Source organism: Neolamprologus brichardi, chromosome 7 (genome assembly GCF_056152115.1).
Source record: "Neolamprologus brichardi isolate AB-2024 chromosome 7, ASM5615211v1, whole genome shotgun sequence".
Classification (NCBI taxonomy): Eukaryota; Metazoa; Chordata; class Actinopteri; order Cichliformes; family Cichlidae; genus Neolamprologus; species Neolamprologus brichardi.
This window is the reverse complement of record NC_142110.1, coordinates 35,335,771-35,357,300: the sequence shown is the minus strand read 5'-3', so window position 1 is coordinate 35,357,300 and position 21,530 is coordinate 35,335,771. Positions and strand designations below refer to the sequence as shown.

At 41.8% G+C, this 21,530-nt stretch overlaps 1 protein-coding gene across 1 annotated transcript; it reads right to left on the bottom strand.

Moving 5' to 3' along the window:
* Positions 1-499: 499 nt before the first annotated feature.
* LOC118456083 (uncharacterized) lies at positions 500-21,030 on the bottom strand. The gene is made up of 7 exons (XM_087842691.1): positions 21,025-21,030; positions 19,501-19,581; positions 17,199-17,279; positions 16,819-16,821; positions 1,290-1,837; positions 848-983; positions 500-586 (listed from the first exon to the last, which is right to left on the bottom strand). The coding sequence occupies exons 1-7, from the start codon at positions 21,028-21,030 to the stop codon at positions 500-502; spliced, it is 942 nt and encodes a 313-aa protein (XP_087698817.1).
* Positions 21,031-21,530: the final 500 nt, after the last annotated feature.

Below are 21,530 nucleotides of genomic sequence, written 5' to 3'. Positions count from 1 at the left end.
AATATAAGTGGCAAGATAAAATTAAGTTCATCCAATGAATTATTTTTTTGAGTGTGCTTAGATAGAAAAGGTGGGCAGCACACTTTGCATTTACAACAATCGGTGATTAGGAAGCCCTTATCTGCCATCACTGCCATGTCTTCAGTCAACTTCTCAGCAATGCCTGATTGTTTGAATAGTTCCTTGTCACTAACTGAACCAGCATACAGATTAGAGATGAATGTCACTGGACCATGTGGAGCTATGCCAACCAGGGCTTTCATCGTACAGTGGGATTTGTACGAAGAGTACATTTTACTTTGGAGAAGTGGTGAGGATGGTGTCTGACACCTCAGCTCTGTACAGTCAAGGATCATCTGGGTGTCTGAGAAATCTTTGAATTCCTCAGGGAGGTAAGCTTGCACTTCTGCACGTGTAAGCCAGATGCATTGAGACCCCAGTACAGAAAATTTGTCCATGTTGCAATAATGCGGCTCACTGTGGACTGGTGTATGTTAAATCAATGTGCCAGGTCCCTCTCCTTCAAACCAACTGACAGGAAAACCAGGAAAAGAAAGAACTCGTCAATTGGCTGTAGCAGCTGCCTCTGGAAGGTGAAAACAAAAGGGAAAATGTTACTCCTTAAGCTATGAACTAGTAAAATTGTGCTTTTCTTGGCTAAATGTAATGGTTATGCATACCATACTGTACCATGGGGTAAACAATGAGGTGCTGTAGTACACAGGTGTATGTATGTAAAGGATGCTGAGTCCTTTATGTATGTTATTGTACATTATGTAATGGTATTGTACATAAATACAATAACATTACACCTCCAGTTCTAAATACCAACAAACCCATAACCTACCGTTGATGTGCGTGCAGGTGTCAACACTTCTTCGTTCCTATTGGCAGCTGACTTGGCTCTTGAAACCCAGATCATTTTATAGATGCAAGGCTCAATCAAAAACCAAAATGCCATCAAATGATCATAGCTTGGAAATCTATTCATGAGAGAGACATACATCGTGTCAATCATTAATTAACATTACACACTGACGTAAAAATAATGTAAACTGTGACAAATATGCTAATGGTATGCTACATAATATAGTCTGATTAAGAGTCTATTTGGTGTCGTATTTTACCTGTAGCATTAGGATATCCTTTAAATACTAAAGCATCTACATGAAACATACAATCAGCAGCGAAAAAGTAAATATCTACTTTGTTTTCATTAAGACTGGAAACACTTGAAATTTAACCTTGGTATATTTTACACAGTTAGCTTGAAAAGAGCTTAGGTATACCTGGTATAGAATCGGATGTCAGTGTCGGAGCCAGCAAAGCGCTGTAACCCAAAATCTCGCTGGACACGTAACTCCTGCATTTCCTTCCTCAGAGTCTCCACGTCTTTGGACAGGTCTTCTGCAGCTAATGCAGATATGTCCAATGCAGACGGCTCAGGGACTGAGCAGTAGTCATGATCTCTTGTAAGACTGTGCTCTTCTTGATCGTCAGGAGGAAATAGTTCAGGGCGTCGCTCCATTCTCTCCCAAACACTACGCCGCGGTGGTTCAACTTTATAGCCGTTCCACTCAAAAAGTGCTGGTACAGCACCTTTAATAAGCTGCCTTCGACCATCAAGGGTTGTTGGGTCTATGAGTTGATCACTGGCAAAGTGTCTGCTGCAGACCTTGGTGTGAGAGGTAATCGTGAAATGATCCCGGCGTATGTTTACCAGCCATTGTCTTCTCAAGTCGGAATGGGTCAGAAAGGCATGAAAACTTAGTATGCCGTTAAATTTGGCTGAAGCCGAACAAAGTGGGACACAGCAATGCTCGGAGTATTTCTTCTCCTGTTTTTGAAAATGTTCTGTTTTTTTTTTTTTTTTGCCTGTCCCATTTGGTTCTTTAGCCATCAGAATTGTTGTCTGAAGACCAACAAGGATACCCAATGGATTTATTTTGCCAAATGGATCATCATGGCATTGCCGTATTGGTCCATTTGATCGACCTTTGTTTTTATTATTTATTTTATTTTATTTTCAGTTGTTACAGACGGGACAGACATGAGTGAGGGATAGGAAAGGGAGAAAGAAAGAGGAAGGAAAAGAAAAACAGAAGGGGAGAGGGACAGTGAGAAAGGGGGGAAAAAAAAAAAAAATCTCCGGGATCACCTGTTGAGAGAAAAAGAATAGAAAGCAAGCAAAAAAAACCAACAAAACAAAGCAACATACTATACACAACACCATCGCATTAATCTACCTAAGTGTAAACAGCAGTAAATACTAAATATTGAATGTTGTTGTGCAGCACGCAGGACAGACAGCGCACAATGTGCTTTGAAGTAGCAGCCAAGAAAGGTGTGATTTAAGTCTACAACCAGTGAACACCTGTGTGCACACCTGTGTGGATCGGCGCGCTTGTATTCAAATGGTTTCCCCATGTAATGGTCTGCAAGAGGATGTAGAGAGCCATAGCCCTGTCCCCCAGGGCATGAAGCAGGCATGGAGGAGATCCAGGCCCCAGACATCCAGAGGTCCCAGAGTGCAAGAGCCCAAGGAGGACCACTGGAGGGGCATCCGTGCCACCTTCATGGGAAGGGCTGAGGATACCCAGGCGAGGGGTCACCCAGTAGCCACCGGGCAGAAACTAGAGGGGGCTGCACCGGTGTGCCCGCCGGCTCTGCCGGCAGCCAGCTGCGCCAGAGTGAACCGAGCCGCAGGCACAGAGGCCGGAGGCCCGAGGGCCCCCCGCGCCCCGGAAGAGGCCTGACTGAGCAGCAGGCGCCAGGCCCCGCCAAGTAGCCACCGGGAGTGAGCTGGCACATGACCTGAGCGCCCAGCCCCGGACACCAAGAACCAACAATGCACCGACCCCTGAGGGCATCAGTCACCGGCAGGGAGTGTGGTGAGGGGAGATAGGCCTCCACACTTGGAGGGCCTGGGAGTTCCCAGAGAGGTGGAGTCTAAGACCCGACCTGACATATAGACACAGACAAACAGGCACACACAGACACAGACATGCATTCCCACCCTCATGCACACATATACAAACACTCAGCACTCACCCAACGTAGGAATAAACGTAAATGGACATGTACACACAATCACACTCCCCAAACATACTCTATACCCCGGATCCAGGTATCCTCGCCCCCAGAGGGGGAAACGGCACCCAGACCCAAGAGATGTTACCCTTCCCTCCGGGGTGCAGGCCAGCAGACCGCCCCAGGCTCCGCAGCAGCAGGGAGGCCAATCGGACAGCCAGCATCTCTTCCCAGCCCCCCCGCCCCGATGGCTAGCAGAGAACAGGGGTGTGTTAAGACCCCATACCCTCCTCCTCCCGTTCAAGTGTAGTGTTGCTGCGTGTTGTTCTAAGGTGTGTTTAAAACAAAGGAGAGCATGGTGCTGCTGCCAGAGAGCAGCAGGTGTTAGCACGGCCCCTCCCGAGAACCCTCAATGTCTACATGGATTTAAAATTGAGAGGTGGGCACCGGCGCCAGAGGTAGGTTTGAATACACAGACCGTTAACGTGCCCACCCTCAAGGCCCTATATATATATATATATATATATATGTGTGTGTGTGTGTTATGAGAGTGTAAGTAATGTGGATGTCTAAGTTGTGAGATAAAATTGAGGCACAGGTGGCCAGAAGAGGACGGGGGGGGGGGGGGGGGGGGGGGGGGGGAATGTCTCCCCTGCACCCTGGTGACACACCCGCACCCCAAAGCCCTACCTGTGTGGGTGGGTGTGGTGGAGCGGGAAGAGGGAGGCAGCCGGGGATGGGGAGGAAAAGAAGGGAGGGGAGGGTGTCCCTCCCTAGGGCCAGCTCCCCCGCTGACCCCAATAGGCACCCCCGTCCTCTGGCATCCACCAAGGCAAGGGAGCCCAGGCCCATCCAGACCGGGGACTACGGCAGCAGCACCGCCAAGCCCCACAGGACCCGGGGCAGCCCACCCTACCCCACCGCAGAGGAAACTGTACCCACCCCAACATTCAATCATCTCCCAGACTACACAAGACACAGACACCCAGGTTAAGTTTATTCTCCACCTCTCCTATGTCTCTCCCCCACCTGCAGAGTGGACTCCTGCAAAGATGGAACAACCTCCCTGCCAGTTGAAGAGCCCCCCGGTTAGGCCGATGCACAAGAGGCCCCCTGCGCCAGGGCTGAGCCCCCGTGCACCCACCCGCCCACAACCTCGGCGACACACCGACGAGGACCGAAGCCCCCAAGGCCCAGCCAGAGCCCCAGCACGGAGGCGAAGCACCCCCGAACCCCAAACCCCCACGCCCGCCCCGGATCCACTCAGGGGCAGCCAGGCCACCAGGCCAGTAACCTACGTCCGCCAGCACAGACCATCCTCCAGCCCCGCTGCACGCGGCCACGAGGAGAACAACCTCTGAGAGCGACCAGAGCCACTAACCAGGTTATGAACACAACCCCCGGGTTAAGCCCTCCAGGGATAACGTCTCTAGGGGTCCTCCAGGTGCCCTAAGCCCATCCCAACCTCCACATCAACCACAATAGCCAAGGCGGGACCAAACCACGACCCCCCAACCCCGCTAGGTGATGGAGCCGATCAAAGGAGCCCAGAGGGATTGATCTAATGTGGTGGCAGAGGCTATATCGAGACTAATGTGATCTATTAGATAGTTTCTATATTGGCTAAAATTAAGATTATTTTTATTTTTCCAGTTCATGAGGACCGTTTTCTTGGCGATGCATAGGGCAGTAAAAACCATGTGGACTGTATTAGTTTCTGTAGTGACATCATCCAAATTTCCCAACAAGCATACTAAAGGGGAGGTTGGAATTTTACATTTCAGACACTTTGATAAGTCTTCACATATCTCGTGCCAAAACTTCTGCACTGGTGGACAGAACCAAAGAGCGTGGATGTAATTGTCTGGTGTATTGCCTTGACAGTGTGAGCAGTTGTTGGCGGATGTAAAGCCCATCTTGAACATTCGATGACCTGTATAGTGCACTCTATGCAGTATTTTGTATTGTATTAATTGCAGATTGGGATTTTTAATCAATTTAAAGGTTTTTAAGCACATCTGAGACCAGACGTTTTGGTCTAAGCTGACTGATAAATCTGCTTCCCACTTTGCAATAGGAAGGGATATTGATTCATCTATTTTAGAAAGTGTTCTGTATATTTTAGATAATAGTTTGGGGGATTTAAGAGTAAGAAATTGAACCACACTTGGTGGTGTTTGTAATTCAACTTGACTGAGGTTAAATTTCTTTTTTACTATGGATTTAATTTGTTGATATTCTAAAAATCTTTTCTTGTTGATCCCATATTGTGTAACTAGTCTGTCAAATGGAATAAATTCTGTTCCCTCTAATATATGTTCTAAGTATTTAATTCCTTTACAACTCCATTCTGGGAAATTAATCTTATTATTGTTTTGTAATATGTCAGGGTTATTCCAGATAGGTGTACGTTTGCATGGGATTAATGAAGACTCCGTTATTTTTAGAAACTCCCACCATGCTGTCAGAGAAAAGCTGATGTTGATGCTTTTAAAGCATTCATGTCTTTTGATGTTTGAGCTAATAAATGGTAGGTCTGAAATCTCTAGATCATTGCATAGTGCCTGTTCAACATCTAGCCAGGGCTCATCTAAGAGAGTACATTTTAACCATTCTGAGATGAACTGAAGCCTGTTGGCTAAGAAGTATTGGTGAAAATTAGGCAGATCTAATCCTCCTCTATCCTTGGTTCTTTGTAGTGTTTTTAAGCTGATACGCGGGGGTTTATCTTTCCAAAGGAATTTAGAAATATGTGAATCCAGAGATCTGAACCAATCTTGTGATGGTTTGTTGGGGATCATTAAAAATAAGTAATTTATTTTTGGCAAGATCATCATTTTTATAGTGGCGACCCTTCCCATGAGTGATATGGGTAGAGATTTCCATCTAGTCAGATCGCCTTCTACTTTCTTTAGAAGTGGGATGTGGTTTAATTTAATTAAGTCTGAAAGCTTAGGAGAGACATTAATACCTAAATATTTAATATTTCCAGATTGTAGTGGGGCAGAAGATGAATTATGGAAGGAGCAGTTAATGGGAAGAACTGTAGATTTTGGCCAATTAATTGAATAATCTGAAACTCTTGAAAACCAGTTTATTAGAGTAATTACCTCAGAGAGGTTGATTTGTGAGTTTTGCAGAAAAAGCAACACATCATCCGCATAGAGACTGATTTTATGTTCTACGTTCTTACATTTTATGCCCTTAATTGTTGTAGCCTGTCTAAATGCTACTGCTAGAGGTTCGATAAAAATTGCAAAAAGTGAAGGGGAGAGTGGGCATCCCTGTCTGGTGCCCCTCATGAGACAAAAGCTGGAGGATGTCTGGTCATTTGTTCTGATACGAGCTGTTGGGGAATTGTATAATATTCTTATCCAATTTATGAAAGAGTTTCCAAAACCAAATTTGTGTAAAGTTGCAAATAAAAATTTCCAGTTAACTCTGTCAAATGCTTTTTCTGCATCTAGAGATAATATTATGGTTTCAATGTTTTTATTGTATGAGTAGTCTATTAAATTAAGTAATCTACGAGTGTTTGTTGAGGAGTGCCGACCTTTTATGAAACCAGTTTGGTCAGGATGAATTAAGAGGGGGGTTATTTTCTCTAATCTCTTTGAGAGAGCTTTGCAGATTATTTTAAGGTCTACATTTATAAGGGATATTGGACGATAACTTGAGGGAAATAAAGGGTCTTTTCCTGGTTTTAGCAGGAGATTAATGTTGGCAGAATTCATATTTGGTGGTAGTCTGCCATTTTTCTTGATTTCCTGCAACAATCTATGGAATACTGGTGCCAAAATTGTCCAGAATTCTTTGTAGAATTCTGCAGGAAAGCCGTCTGGACCTGGAGCCTTGTTATTGGGCATACTTATCAGGGCTTCCTGGAGTTCACCTGGCGTCAGTGGCGAATCCAGTGCCATTGCTTGACTGTCTAGTAATTTTGGAAGAGTTACGTTGTCAAGAAACAAATCAATTTCATTTTTAGACGGGTTTATTTGTGGTGAATATAAAGTTTCATAGAAATCCCTAAAAATGTTGTTTATTCTTCCAGGGTCATATATTGTGTTCCCCGATAAATCTTTAGTAGCACATATAGTTGTTTTTTCTTTATTTATTTTAACTGGTTTGCTAGAAATCGACCTGATTTGTTACTGTGTTCAAAATTCTGCAAGCGAAGTCTTTGTACAAGGAATTGTGTTTTTCTATTAATAATTTCATTTAATTCTAGTTTTGTTTTGCATATTTTGTTCATTATTTCTTGATCTTGGTGGAACGCGTAGGCTTCTTCTAAGGATTTGATGGTTTTTTCTAATTCCTGAATATTTTTGTTTTCTTCTTTCTTTTTGTGTGATGAGAAAGAAATTATTTTACCTCTCATCACAGCTTTTCCTGCTTCCCATAGAACAGAAGCAGATGTTCCGGGAGTGTCATTAAAGTCTAAATATGAAATCCATTCCTTTTTAAAATATTTAATAAAGTCTTCATCTTTAAGTAGTGATGTGTTAAATCTCCAGTTTTTACTTGGCGTAGTATTATTCTTGTGCATTAGTGTTAAAGATACAGGAGCATGATCGCTGACAGCTATAGGGTGAATCTCAGTGTCTGAAATGTCACTCAGCAGTGAGCTGCTGACCAAAAAATAATCCAGACGAGAGTAGGAGTGATGAACATGTGAGAAGAAAGTATATTCCTTACTGTTGGGGTGAAGGGAGCGCCATGCATCGCAAAGGCCATAGTCGCTCATATACTGTTTGATTATATTTGTGGATTGCCAATTGCGCTGAGTTCCTGTTGTGTTGAGCCTATCCATTTCTTCATTTAGTCCAAGGTTGAGGTCGCCTCCAAGAATGAGTGTGCAATCAAGGTGTTCAGAGAGTGCACTAAAAAATCCGTGGAAGAATGAGGGTTCATCAACATTTGGACCATATATACTTACAATACATAGTTTTTTGTTCAATATTGATAGTTTAATAATTAGAAATCTACCCTCTGGATCTATAACTGTATCGAGTACTGTAAAATTAACATTTTTATGTATTAAAATTGCTACTCCTCTTTGTCTAGAATTATAACAAGCTGCAAACACATTAGGAAACTCAGGTGTTTTAAGTTCGTTTAAACCTGTAACAGGTCTGTGAGTTTCTTGTAATAAAACAACATCTGCCTGTAGTTTTTTAAGCTGGTTAAATATCTTTAACCTCTTTCCTCTGGTGCCAGCCCCATTTACATTCCATGTGACAAACCTCAGCATGCCCATAATTGTGTGTGTATGTCTAATGATGTAAGCTGGGTGTTTCGTTTAGACGGGTGGAGAGAATGTGGAAACATCACTTGTTTGTAAATAGAAAGAGAAAAAAGTGTGGTGATAGGCTCCATAAGTCTGACTATGTGTGTGACTATTCACTAATATGAACAAGCGTGGCTTGCGTATGTGTCCTGTCAGTCTGTGCTTGCTGTGAGGCTGTTGTAAATGTGCTGCCGTTGAGCGCATGTGTTTGCGTGATCGTGGTGTGAAAATATGGAGAAATAGAGGGTGTTGTTTGTAGGTGAGTGGGGAAGTAGGTGATCACAGCAGTGAAAGACAAGAGAAAGAAAGAAACCACATAAACTGTGAGCGACAACAAAAAAAAGAAAAGAAACGGAAACATTCCAATTAAAGTAAAGACGGAGGGTGACGGTGTTATATCTGCTATGACATCATACTGATATTACTAGGTTAAACCCATGTTAAAGGAGAAAGTGTGAATGAATAAGAAAAGAGTGTAGCGGGTTCTTATCTGGAGTGCAGTCAATATAACCACGGTGTGGTGCCGGGGTCGCGGTAGAGCTGTCCGTCCACGTAGAGCCAGTCCACGGCGATGACAGCACGGGAGCCTTTCAGGATGAAGCTACGTCGGACTGGAAACAGGACCTTGCGTCGTTCCAGGATCTCTTTGGGGAACTGGTTGTTCACGCTGAAGTCCGTTCCTTTCAGTTCCCTGCCGCGACTCTTCACCTGTTCCTTCTGTTTGAAATGACCAAATTTGGCCACAATAGGACGTGGTCTCCCGGTCCGCGACCTCACGCCCCCCAAGCGATGCACTCTATCGAAGGCGATGTTCTTTACGGTGTCCTCCGGCAGCTTCAGGTGGATTTTAATGAAGCTTTTCACCGTTGCCTCCGCGTCCTCTCCGGTAGATTCTGGAATACCAGAAAAAACAAGATTATCTCTCATGCTACGGGCTTGTAGATCGATAACGGACTCTTTTATTTTTTTATTTTCAGTGTTTAGCTGGGTCACGTTATCAGCGAGAGATTTGACCGACTCCCGTAGCGTGGCATTTTCAGCGGCAAGCGTTTCCACCTGCTGCTGGCTGAATTCCAGGGATTCTCTCAGAGATTTAAATTCCCGGTGTAAAATCTCCACCAGGGACAGCCTCGCATCGAAACTGGACAATCGCTTGTCGATTGACTCCAGGATATCTGCGATGTCTTTGCCGGCAGGCGATGTTGTGCCGGGGGAGTCTGCCGGGCGACATCTCTTCGATGACGGCGTCTCGGTTTTGGCCGGGGAAGATGCACTCTGGGCCTTCTTCATTACTAAATCTTGGAAGCAGTGGTCGATGTATTCTTGGAGAGCGTCTAAACTCTCCCCGTTGTCCTCCAGGGTGTTAGAGATGATAAGACAGATGTTGTTAGTTATATGACAGTTGGTTAATTTATTTGGCAGTACTGAAGCTTAAGGAAACTTTGTTAAACTCTACGATACCATTCGCTTTTTTTTTTCCGCCAAATCTCCGGCGTCTGACGTCACCTACAACATGGGTCGCTTACCTTACCCGTCACTCCAGCTCACCACATTTCTTGAACAAGACAATGTTTACAAAACACAGTTCCCTGTGTTTTGTAAACATTCTGTTTTAAGTACTTTCCTTTTTATACTCATTCTGAAGTGACATTAGCATAGCTACCGATAGATAAACAAACATATTGGAAACGCCCAAGCGGTAGTATTTGGAAACGGACATACGTCACACACCCTAGTGCAAGTAGTGGGATACAGCCCACGTCTGCCGTCACCTGCCGAAACAGGAAGTTACATCATATCTCGTGGGAAACATAGTTTTCCCCCTCAGTGCCTTTATAAACCTATACTGGTATTTTTAAGTGGTGTTTGACCTTGTGCTTTTCTGTATAGCTTCTGGAATGCTTTAAACTCATATTACACTGTTGAAAATAGGTTTTTTTGTGTGTGTGTGTGTGTGGGGGGGGGGGGGGTCTTTTATTTTAATGCACATGCTGTTTGGTTTTTTTTGGTTTTGTGCAAATTAGCATTGTAATATTTCTTTTCATTTATGCTGCAGTATATAAAAAAAATTGTGTATCTCAATCTCAAGAATGGGCACGGTGGTTAGCACTGTTGCCGCACAGAAAGAAGGTCCTGAGTTCAATTCCACCATCAGGCCGGGGTCTTTCTGTGTGGAGTTTACATGTTCTCCCCGTGTTTGCGTGGGTTCCCTCCGGGTACTCTGGCTTCCTCCCACCGTCCAAAGACATGCAGCTTGTGGGGACAGGTTAATTGGATAATCCAAATTGCCACGAGGTGTGAGTGTGTGAGAGCGAGCTTTCAACTGTGAGAGATTTGTGACATTTAGCGTATTCTGAGTCTAAATTAGGTTTGGAAACAGGAGGGATACAGCTCATTTTGTCATATCTGCAAGGGTTAGGCCTGTCGTGTTTTCCTCATTCTTATATTGAACAAACAATTTTTTTGGAGTGGCACAAATAATTTGTGTGCCTTCTTACTTGATGCAGAACACCCGATTGTTCTGTAAATAGTTATATAAAAAATGCCTGAGGCCTTGGCTGCATTTTTAGGTAAATAGTATGATATAACTTTGTTGTTTGCAAAACTTTATTTTTAGAAATGTATGTATTTCAAGTTATAAAAATGATTTGTTGAACACGTTTGTGGGTTTTACAGTAAGAAATAAAATCTGAGTAGAAAAAAAGTTATGTTTTTTGTCTGTATTTAGATCACTTGTGCTAATGCAGTATGTCAAAATGAAAAAATAACTCCAAATTCAGATATGTCAGGTTGTTTTATATGCATAAGGCAAAACACCTGTCACGGCTGCCGAGGCGAGCCGTGTGGTGTTGGAGGGAGAAAGGACCCAAAATAAACCTTTGACAAGAATGAAATGATATCATATATTCCCAGTGTTGGGAAGGTTACTTTTAAAATGTATTCCATTACAGAATACAAAATACATGCCCCAAAATGTATTCTGTAACGTATTCCGTTACGTTACTCAATGAGAGTAACGTATTCTGAATACTTTGGATTACTTAATATATTATCATGCTGTTTACAACTACATGAATGTACTATTGCTGTGATTTATTACTGTTACTGAAGGTCCGCGGCTCCGAACCGTAGTAAAGGGACCTCTGGCTAATACGGTGGGTTCAGTGTCGGCTCGTAGCTGAAAACTAGCTTTACTTTGTTGTCTGGGTCAACTTTGCTAGCAGAGACAGAGAGAGGCGTTGAAAGGCTGCTGCAACGGAACTTATTGTTTCAGAGGAAAACACGAACACGGTGTACAGTCGAGTCTTAATAGCTTACTTACAACTGGTCAGGCACTCTTGTTGGCTGCAGTGATTATTATTATATTTACATGCTTCCAGCTCCCGTTTTTGCTCGATGACAGCTCATACTTTTCCTTTTTCTCCCTCCCTCGCTCACAGACACATAACGTGTATGGCAGTCCATTCTCCCTGCAGCACGGACTACACTGCCCATGATGCTACATTCTTTAGAGCTATACCGGTAGCATTCTGCCTTTTAGCTTAGCACAACAACAACAAAAAGGCCTCTCTCACCCAGGAAACAAGCAGAGAGAGAGAGGTCACCCTGTAACCATGGCAACCGTAACGCTGCCGCCTGGAACAACAGAACGTAGCTGTCAAACAAAACCCAAACAGTCCTGACCCGCCACAATATGAAACAGGGAAGTACCGCCGTGTAATCCATTTATTTCAACAAAGTAACTGTATTCTAAATACCACCTTTTTAAACGGTAACTGTAACGGAATACAGTTACGCATATTTTGTATTTTAAATACGTAACGGCGGTACATGTATTCCGTTACTCCCCAACACTGTATATTCCTTATTGGCCTACATTTGTACAAAATTCCAAATTATATACACAAAGTCATAGAAATCACCACCCCTGTTCATCATGATTTTAATATTCTCTTTTTCCATAACAATGAAATACGCCTTGGACAAATATGACACATCAGTATTTCATTAGTGTTGTCACATCACATCCTGTAAGCATCGTCTGTCTTTGTTGTTTCTCTGGAAATGAATATTTCCAGCCAATATAGGCAATCCATCAACATGGCTGGAGAGTTGGTAGTTATATACAGTCTGTATAAGTGTGGTTAATCTAATGAACATTTGTAAGGAGATGGCAGTTACTGTGAATGTACAGCAGTTACACAGTGATTAGTAATAAACAGCCAGTGAGGGTGAGTGGATATAAGAAAGTCAGTGACTCAGGTGTGTCGCTTGGTTTGTCATCTGTTTGTGAGTCTGGAGGAGACGTAGAAATCTTTTGTTTTAAATCTTAGTTAGGAAGATTCCAGTTTTAAAACAAGCACTTTTTTTGACAATTCTGAGTGGATTTACACAGTACGGGTCAAAATGACCCACAACAAAATCAATGTCATTTTTTTTGTTTTTCAACATAATACACGGGTTAATTTCCAACACTTGCTTATGATCTTCAATTTGTAGCAGATCCACTATCACATAGCAGCTGGAGCAGTCTCCAATGGAGGTCAGTCCACTGCTGCCACCTGTGGCCAAATACCATAGCCTACTACTAGATTAACTTGTGACACATCTGCACCTGCTGCTATGATCACATTGAGTAGAGGCTGAGTGGCTGCACTTACCCCTGGTACATCCACATCTACCCACAAACATGTTGACAGATGCAATCCCAGCAATGTGGATTGTTAACACTAAAAACAATCAGTAAGCAAAGACAACAGGGATAATTTTTTTCTGTTTATTTAGCACCCACAACATTTGTAGTCGCCTTCTGCACAGGGGAAGTCCACACACACTGCGTGGTACCACTTCCCATAGAAGGTGCAATCTGCAAGATTGAATGAGATTGTCAGAGTCATTGTCTGACTGTTTATTACTAATCACCTGCTGTACATTCACAGTAACTGCCATCTCCTTACAAATGTTTATTAGATTAACCATACATATACAGATTGTATATAACAACCAACTCTAAAATGTTTGTTCGCAGAGAAAAGACACAGACAGACTACGCTAACGACATGCGATGTTACAACACTAATAAAATATTAGTGTCATTTCATTCTTGTCAAAGGTTTATTTGCATGACGCACAAACAGACACAATTAAAAGGTACAAATGTGTCGTGCATGAAACGAATTCAAACGTGCTACAGATGTGTGTCACAGGTTGATCTGGCTGTAGGCTGTGGCACTTGGCCAGAGGTGGCGCTGGTTGACTCGACTCCATGTTAGTGCACAAAGTAAACTGCTCGCTTTAGTTGTGAAGCAAAAATGCTGAAACCGGAGAAATAAAACGTGCGAGGGGAACAATAACGACGACAAGAGTCTCCCAATCGTTTACTCTTGCTGTCCTGTGAACAACATCGGCGTGGTGTTAATTGTTTGCTGTTTTCGCGATCGCGTCGCGCATGAGGATATCACCAGGTAAACTCGCGACATTTTTAAACATTTTGTTGTTCAATAGCATCAAGACTGACGGAGTGTGTTTGAGATAACCTCACAAGTGTCACAGATGACACATTTGGTGTGTTTTTGCTGATTTGTCGGTAGCAGCTCCTGAAACGCAAGACTGCCACACATCTGTTCCACCAACGCCAGTTGATCTAAACGCCATTAGATCTGGAACACCGGTCTCCACTTCTCCGAAAGCGCACTGGCAGGCAGCAGCTCCCCCCGCCCCCTCGCTCAGTCGCTTAGTGTCTGAGCTCGGATCATACCAATATTAGGGGGGATTTACGTACAGTTGTAAATTCTCACAGTCTGCACTATGTGCTTCGAATATTGTGTGTGGTTTTTGTTTTATACAGTTGTAAGCCAGGTATCTAACTATGAAAAAATTACACTCCAAAAGACTTCTGAAAAAACAACCCGGGCTTAAGTCCAGTAAGAAACCCCCCTCTCCGCCACTGATGTAGCCGAGTCCTGATGGGGAGGTAATGTCAGATTCTGATTGAATCTGAAACCACATGATCGGGCCTGATTTCCGATCACGTGATCGGATCTGGACATCCCTAATAAGGGGTAATGTAGTTGAATGTTGGTTGAATCAAGCAACTTAGTACAACCAATAGCTCAGAAAGATTTGAAGTAATAAAAGATGTTGAGTCAAATGAAAGCACCCACTATGCCACTATTGTATTTTGAATGACCCAGCATCTTGATATGTAGATTTATTTTTGACCCAATGCTTACATAGAAGGCCATATTTCTGATCCAGATCCAAATAATTATGAATAAAAATACTAAAATTAAAGTATTGTCAAAATCATTTTTTCTATGTGTTGCTATTTAGTCCTGATAAATACAAGTCCACAGAACTGAAATATCTTTATTTTGTTTGACATTTAGAACACAGATACTAACAAATCCTTCATTTTTTTTAAAGCAGACTTAAATTTAGCAAAAACATAAAGAACTTTGTTTTTCCTTCAAGGATGTCTTGAACTTTTTTTGTGACTCAGCCTTTAAGCTTTTTTTTTTTTTCGAACACAAAATTGAAATGATAAAAGCATAAACACTTTGAACATCTGTCCAGACGTGGCAACTGGATGTCCTGATCATCCATTGGAACTGTGACATCCATGTCTTCTGGCTATAACACAAAAGCAAAAAAGTAAAGACATATTTAGGGCATGTGACCATTTCATATAACAAAGATGCTCACATGTAAATCAGTGTCTTCTCAATATGTCTTGTAAAGAAGGGAGGATCTGTGTATGGTTACTCAGTTAAATCTAACTAAAGCCATGAATGCTCCCAAAGATTTTAACTTTTATGTTTTAATTTGGTGTTAGTTAAGCCACATGCACAGCAACAAGAATTCATAGTCTCCACTACTTAATAATCTGACAGTTGATTACTTGCATCAGATTTCTTTATCCTGGTAAGCCAAATCCTAGCTTAACCCTTTAAGACCTACCATAGAACCAAGTCAGCCAGAGCTTATATTATATTTTGACATGCTGTGGAGCCATTTTTGGGAGCATTTCAAGTTGCTATACATCAATACAACCATTACAGTCTAAATTTTAATAATATGCATGCATTAAGTGCATAGTAATTATATAAATTGCAAAAAAGTGCAATAAATTACAAAAAAATTGAAAATCGTTTTTGTTTTTCAACATATATTTCTAGTTAGAGAAATTTCAGGGGCTTATCCCTCAAAACTGTAAATACAAAAAAGTTGCACAAAATAGTTTCCCACCACAGGAAATTTATTTTGAGTGTCTTCATAGTTTTATTTTTGAAATACACCAATTTTTATATACTGCAGGAAAAACAAAAATAAATATTATAATGCAAATTTGCAAAAAAGCAGCATATGCATCAAAATAAACTATTTCCAGCAGTGCAATATGAGTCCTAAGCATCCCAGAAACCACACAGAAAGTCATGAAGTCAAAGATAACTTTTAAAAACACCAGTATAGGCTCATGAGGCTATATGGTAAAAAACTACATTTCCACAAAATGATGTCACTTTCGGTTTCAGGCAGGTCATGGCGGACATGCGATAGTTCGCGCTGATGGACATAGGAAGTGTTATGAACAGCTGAAGATCAGCAAAGTGTGTTTCTGGAATATTATGTTTTTGTTGCTGCAAGTGCTTTTTATGCAGTTTTGCAAAGCTATATGTGGAAGGAAACTGTGACCGAGGACAAGCTGATGGCATAAGATGTAAGTACAACTCCTCCGGTTTCATATGCAAAAAAAATTATTGCACTAGCTTACGTGGTTGCAGAGCTACCAGGATTTAAAAATAGTTATGCAAAACAGAGCGTGCCCGCTCCGACCGGTTTTAAAGGGTTAATGCGCTAAGACGTGATCTCTTTCATGGCATGCATTTTTAATTTCTCTTTGCTATTTGGGCTGATTGGGACCTGATGAGTGTAAAAACAAAGAATTTACCAGATTTTTGTTTTACCTGATTTTTGTTTCTGAGAAAAATGAGACCCACTTATGAGGACATTTGTTTTACATTTTGATAGAACAGAGGCAGTATAATGTCCTCGTAAGTGGAATTCAGACCCTCGTAGAGCAAAATTTTGTATTTTTCTCTAGACAACCTAAAATGTGACGTCCACATATGTGGAAGCCAGGTCCTACGAGGCTAAAGAAAACATCTGCAATAGCCCATGATGCACCCAGGAAACTTGGATTCAGAACAACTACAACACAATGACCAGACTGATAGCACTCTCACCATCTTTTTTGGGCCTCAGAGAGAAGTCACTGTGGGTTCCTGCTTAAAAAGATACATCATGGAATTAAATTAAACATTAACCCCAGTACACTTAGTACATCACTAGTACATCTTGCAAGTTAAAGTTATACAAGCCATTGACTTGTCTAACTCATATATGCACAATTAAAACCAGTTTACTCCAACTTACCTCTTCTTCATCTGTGTGCAACAATCCCCACTCAACTGATCCACTATCCTCTGACTGGAACTCACCTCCTAAAGATTAAAAGACCATTTTAAAATTCAAGGGGCATAGAGACAATAACTGGATTTTTCTTCTCACTAAAAAAAGCAAAATAGCACGTTTTCTCTATCACTATGTTCAAAATATTTGGACCACTAAATTATGAAATATAAAGTAAATCACTCGACTGTCTTTCTCCACACAAACAGAACTTAAGAGGTTAGAATTCTCAGTACTTTGTGAACTGATTGATTACGTCAGCTTTCTTTCATCAGTCAACACTGAGTCCTTAGTAGAGAAAATGGATCGTTTTCTTGATGATTTTACCTTTCATTGTGTAATTCTGTGTGAGTTATTGTGTAACCCCAATTAATCTATACCACTTTGAAAGCAGTTAGGTCCCACTCACCTCTTCTTCACGCTGGGTCTCCACACTGTTCTCACCCAGGCGACTGTCCTCTGACTTTCCTTTCTTTGAGAAACTTTCCTCCTGAAGATTAAAAAGACATTTTTTTAATTCAAGGGGCATATAGACAGTAACTGCATTTTGTTTTTTTCACATTAAAAATGGCAAAATAGCACGGGTTTTCTCTATCACTATGTTCAAAATATTTCAACCACTAAATTATGAAATATAAAGTAAATCACTTGACTGTCTTTCTCCACACAAACAGACCTTGAGAGGTTAGAATTCTCAGTACTTTGACAACTGATTGACTACATCAACTTTCTTTCATCAGTCAACACCAGTGTTGGGTAAGTTACTTTAAAATAGTAACTTAGTTACATTACTAGTTACTTCTATCAAAAGTAACTCAGTTACTTCAAGTTACTCGTTACTTTCAAAGTAACTAGTTACTAGGGAAAGTAACTTTGGTTTTACTCAGAATTCTCTTGTTAATGTGTTGCTTCCATAACTTTGCCAGTCTTCTAGCTTGTTTACTTGCCACAAGTGCACTGTGCCACCTACCAATAGAAAGGAAAAGATAATGTGCATTTTTCCACGAGAGAAATCCCACGCCTGGACCGTCATTGACCGCTGCCATGATTCTAGCCTACGTCACAGCGTCATGTGCGCCTTTTACATCCAACACAAAAACTGCAGTCGTGGTGCTTTGATTGTACTCAGAACTCGGAAATTCTGCCTTCTGAATAGGAAGATGTAGGTAACAGCAGACTGCAGATGAGCTGCATACAGGGCTGGACTGGGACAAAAAATTGGCCCGGGCATTTTGACTAGAGACCGGCCGCCATTATAGGAAAAATCATAAAGCCTTTGAATGAAAACAAACGCTGTTGTGACAGTGATGTTCACTGTCTTGATGGTATATATGCATCAATCTATCAATTGTTTGTTGTAAGATTCAGATAATTATTTTTTAAAAGCGAGACATTTTAAATGAGAATAAGAAAGAAAAGTGTTTCTTTGTGCCCACCTATCCCTGTTAATGCCCTACCTGGCCCCCCTGGCAAAACTTTGCTAGATCCGCCCCTGCACAGTTACCAGCTGTCAGCTACCTAAAAAAGGATCCTGGTGTTATCTGTCTCTCAGAAACAGTTCATAACTTCCCTTCAACTCATTCATGTCACCTAAAAGGTAAACCTGTTTTTCCATCACCTGTTCAGCTCTGATGATTCAGTAAGGACATCTCCTGGTTTCATCTTCATGTTTCCCTCTCACCAGATAACCAAACGACATCATGACCAGCAGCTTTTTTGCAGCTGTGGCTCCAGCAAACATCAGCTGATACTAGAAATTAATATTAAATAAATTCTAACAACAGCTGATCAAGCTTAAACGTGCGGCTGTTGTTTAGCGCGACATCCGCTGGTTTCCTGTTTCTGGCGCAAAGTGATAAACAAACAAGAGAGACGATCAGCTGATCATTGATCAGTTTCATGATTGAAGTAGAAACGGGAGAGGGAGGGGGGAGAATGAAAGAAGAAGAGGCAGCTGTGCAGCAAAGACACAGAATAACTCCAGCTTTGTGTCTTTTTCATTGTAGCTGAAGTCCTGGACAAACTGTTCCTTTTCACCTCAATAAGAAACGCGTAATATTTTCTCTGAATACCAGACGGGACGGTTGGCAACTCTAATAATTTATGAACAAAATAAAGTTCCACATCATTAACTTCATAGCACCCACCCAGCTGTATAGAAACTCCGTCATGCTAGCTAGTACGCAGTACGGAAAAGGTCAGCACAACGAAAATAAACTCCACCTAAACCTGGTTTATATCTGACCCAGATAGACTGCAGGTCATAACTTCTTACCTGAAGTTCAGTTCACACTTGGACCGGCGGCCGCCTCGGGTCTCTTTTCCTCCTGCCTCCCCTTTCTCTCCTCCACCTGCTGCCTCCACCACTTGCTAATGTTACTGAATCTTGGAAGCTCCGCGATAGCCACCACACGAAGTAACGAGTAACGACCCTATCTAAATCCCAGTAACGACTAACGCGTTCCTGATTTTGGCATAATAACTAGTTACCGTGCTCGTTACCACAATAATAACGTAGTTACTGTAACGCGTTACTTAATAACGCGTTAGTCCCAACACTGGTCAACACTGAGTCCTGAGTACTAAGTACTTATACAGAGAAAATGGATTGTTTTCTTCATGGTTTTACCTTTCATTGTGTAATTCTCTCTGATATATTGTGTAACTCCAATTAATCTATACCACACTGAGAGCAGTTTAGTCCCACTCACCTCTTCTTCCTGCTGGGTCTCCACACTCTTCTCAATCAATCCGCTATCCTCTGACTTTCCTTTTTCCAAGGAACTCACCTCCTAAAAATTAAAATTCAAGGGGCAAATAAACAGTAACTGAATTTTTCTTCTCACTAAAAATGGCAAAAGAGCACAAGATTTCTTTTTATCGTTATGTTCAAAGAAATATGAAATACAAAGTAAATCACTGGACTGTCTTTCTCCACACAAACAGACCTTGAGAGGTTAGAATTCTCAGTACTTTGACAACTGATTGACTACATCAACTTTCTTTCATCGGTCAACACTGAGTCCTGAGTACTAAGTACTTATACAGAGAAAATGGATTGTTTTCTTGATGGTTTTACCTTTCATCCGGGGCTGTGTGGGTTAACCCATCCACACAGCATTTTCGCAGGAAATGCAAATTTATCTAGTTAATATTAAAATCTGTAACATAATGTATTGTTTGGAGTTTAGTCTGTTACTGTTGCTATTTTTACTATTTCTTCTTGGAGCAACTGTAACCCACATTATTTCCTTAGGGATTAATAAAGGATTCTGATTCTGATTGTTTCAGGAGGACCTGCCATTATCCAATGACACATCTGCTTACCTGTATCTTTTGCTCGTTTCTCCTCCTCTTCTTTTCTCTTTTTTCTAAACTGAGGACCTGATGACTTTGAACTTTTCTTGTCCATCTTCCATTTGTTTTTAATTTTGCACTCCAGTATGAACACAAATCCCCCAACTCGAGGATCGCCACAACTTAACCTAATAGACCTACACCTAGTTCACAGATTCACTTTGTCTAGGGTGCATTTCTGAGATTTCACACAACCCAGGATTCAAATCTTGAATACATAATGGGCTTGGATTTACAACATTATAAATGAAATGTGCTCTATTTGGAAGCAGCCGGCCCCCCTCCCCTTTCGACGGCTTGTGTGAGACTTTAAATCATCAAAATGTAAATTTTAAATTGTTATTGATCCCTTTACCTCTAGTCCTAAAGTGTATATTTATTTTCTTACTCTTCTTATATATATTGTTTGTTTACTTGCACTAACTGGAGCCTCGTCGTCTCGTCCCTCTATATACTGGACTGTATGTAGCGGAGATGACAATAAAGTTTACTTTGACTTCAGCAGCGAGCAGGCGCACCGAGGGCTCTCACGCTCACTTTTCGTGTATAGAATTTCGAAAAAACATCGCTGCAATTTATAAGTCTGAATCATAATGTCTGGTGTTTTTGTGTTTGTTGTTTCGTTTTTATTTTGTTTTATTTTGCGAGTTGGTTATTAGATGCTGCTCCAGCCAGCCCGAGAATCCCCCGCCGCCCCGCCCTCTCCTCTCCGCGCCGCAAGCAGCAGCCGCACCCCGCAAACGAAGGGTGCCCTTACTACCAGCAAATGGGCGATAGAAAACCGATCGGTGCCTGTACCATTCCCAATATGGGCTGGCTGACATCGGGGCAGCATGAGTACGAGCATTTTTTTTGCCGATGCCCGTGATGCCGCCCACCTCCATGATGCCGCCCTGGGCAACCGCCCGTGTCGCCCGTATCTAAAACCGCTACTGGGAGGCAGGTAAAACTGAACACCCTGACACCAGACATGAACCTTCAAAGTCAAACAGGAAACGAGAAACAAGTTACAAGGACGCAGACTGACACTGATCTAAATCTAGAATAATAATCAAAACAGCACAACTAAAGAACCAGAACATAAATCATAATACAGAAATATACCAAAATATAAGAAACTGAAAAAGCTGGGTCAAAATGACAGCTGACATATGGCCAACAGTAACGTTTTGTTCTTCGTTATTAAAGATTTGCACATAAATAAGTGACAGTACTTACTTTTACAAGTTTACTCTTTGGCTGCCCCGCTTCCGCCGTTTTTCTTTATTCTGGGATATGTTGGGCCACGAAGTCTACACCACCACATCCTTAAAATTCAGGGAAATGAGGGACGCATTTGAAGGCCGCATTTCGAGCAGCCTTTCATTTCATTTCATTTATTTGT

Coding starts and splice junctions, on each gene's coding strand:
- LOC118456083 (XM_087842691.1), bottom strand. Junction 17,280..19,500: donor AGACCCAGCAGGAAGAAGAG/GTGAGTGGGACT, acceptor TTTAATCTTCAG/GAGGAAAGTTTCTCAAAGAA. Junction 984..1,289: donor GACATCCGATTCTATACCAG/GTATACCTAAGC, acceptor TCTCATGAATAG/ATTTCCAAGCTATGATCATT.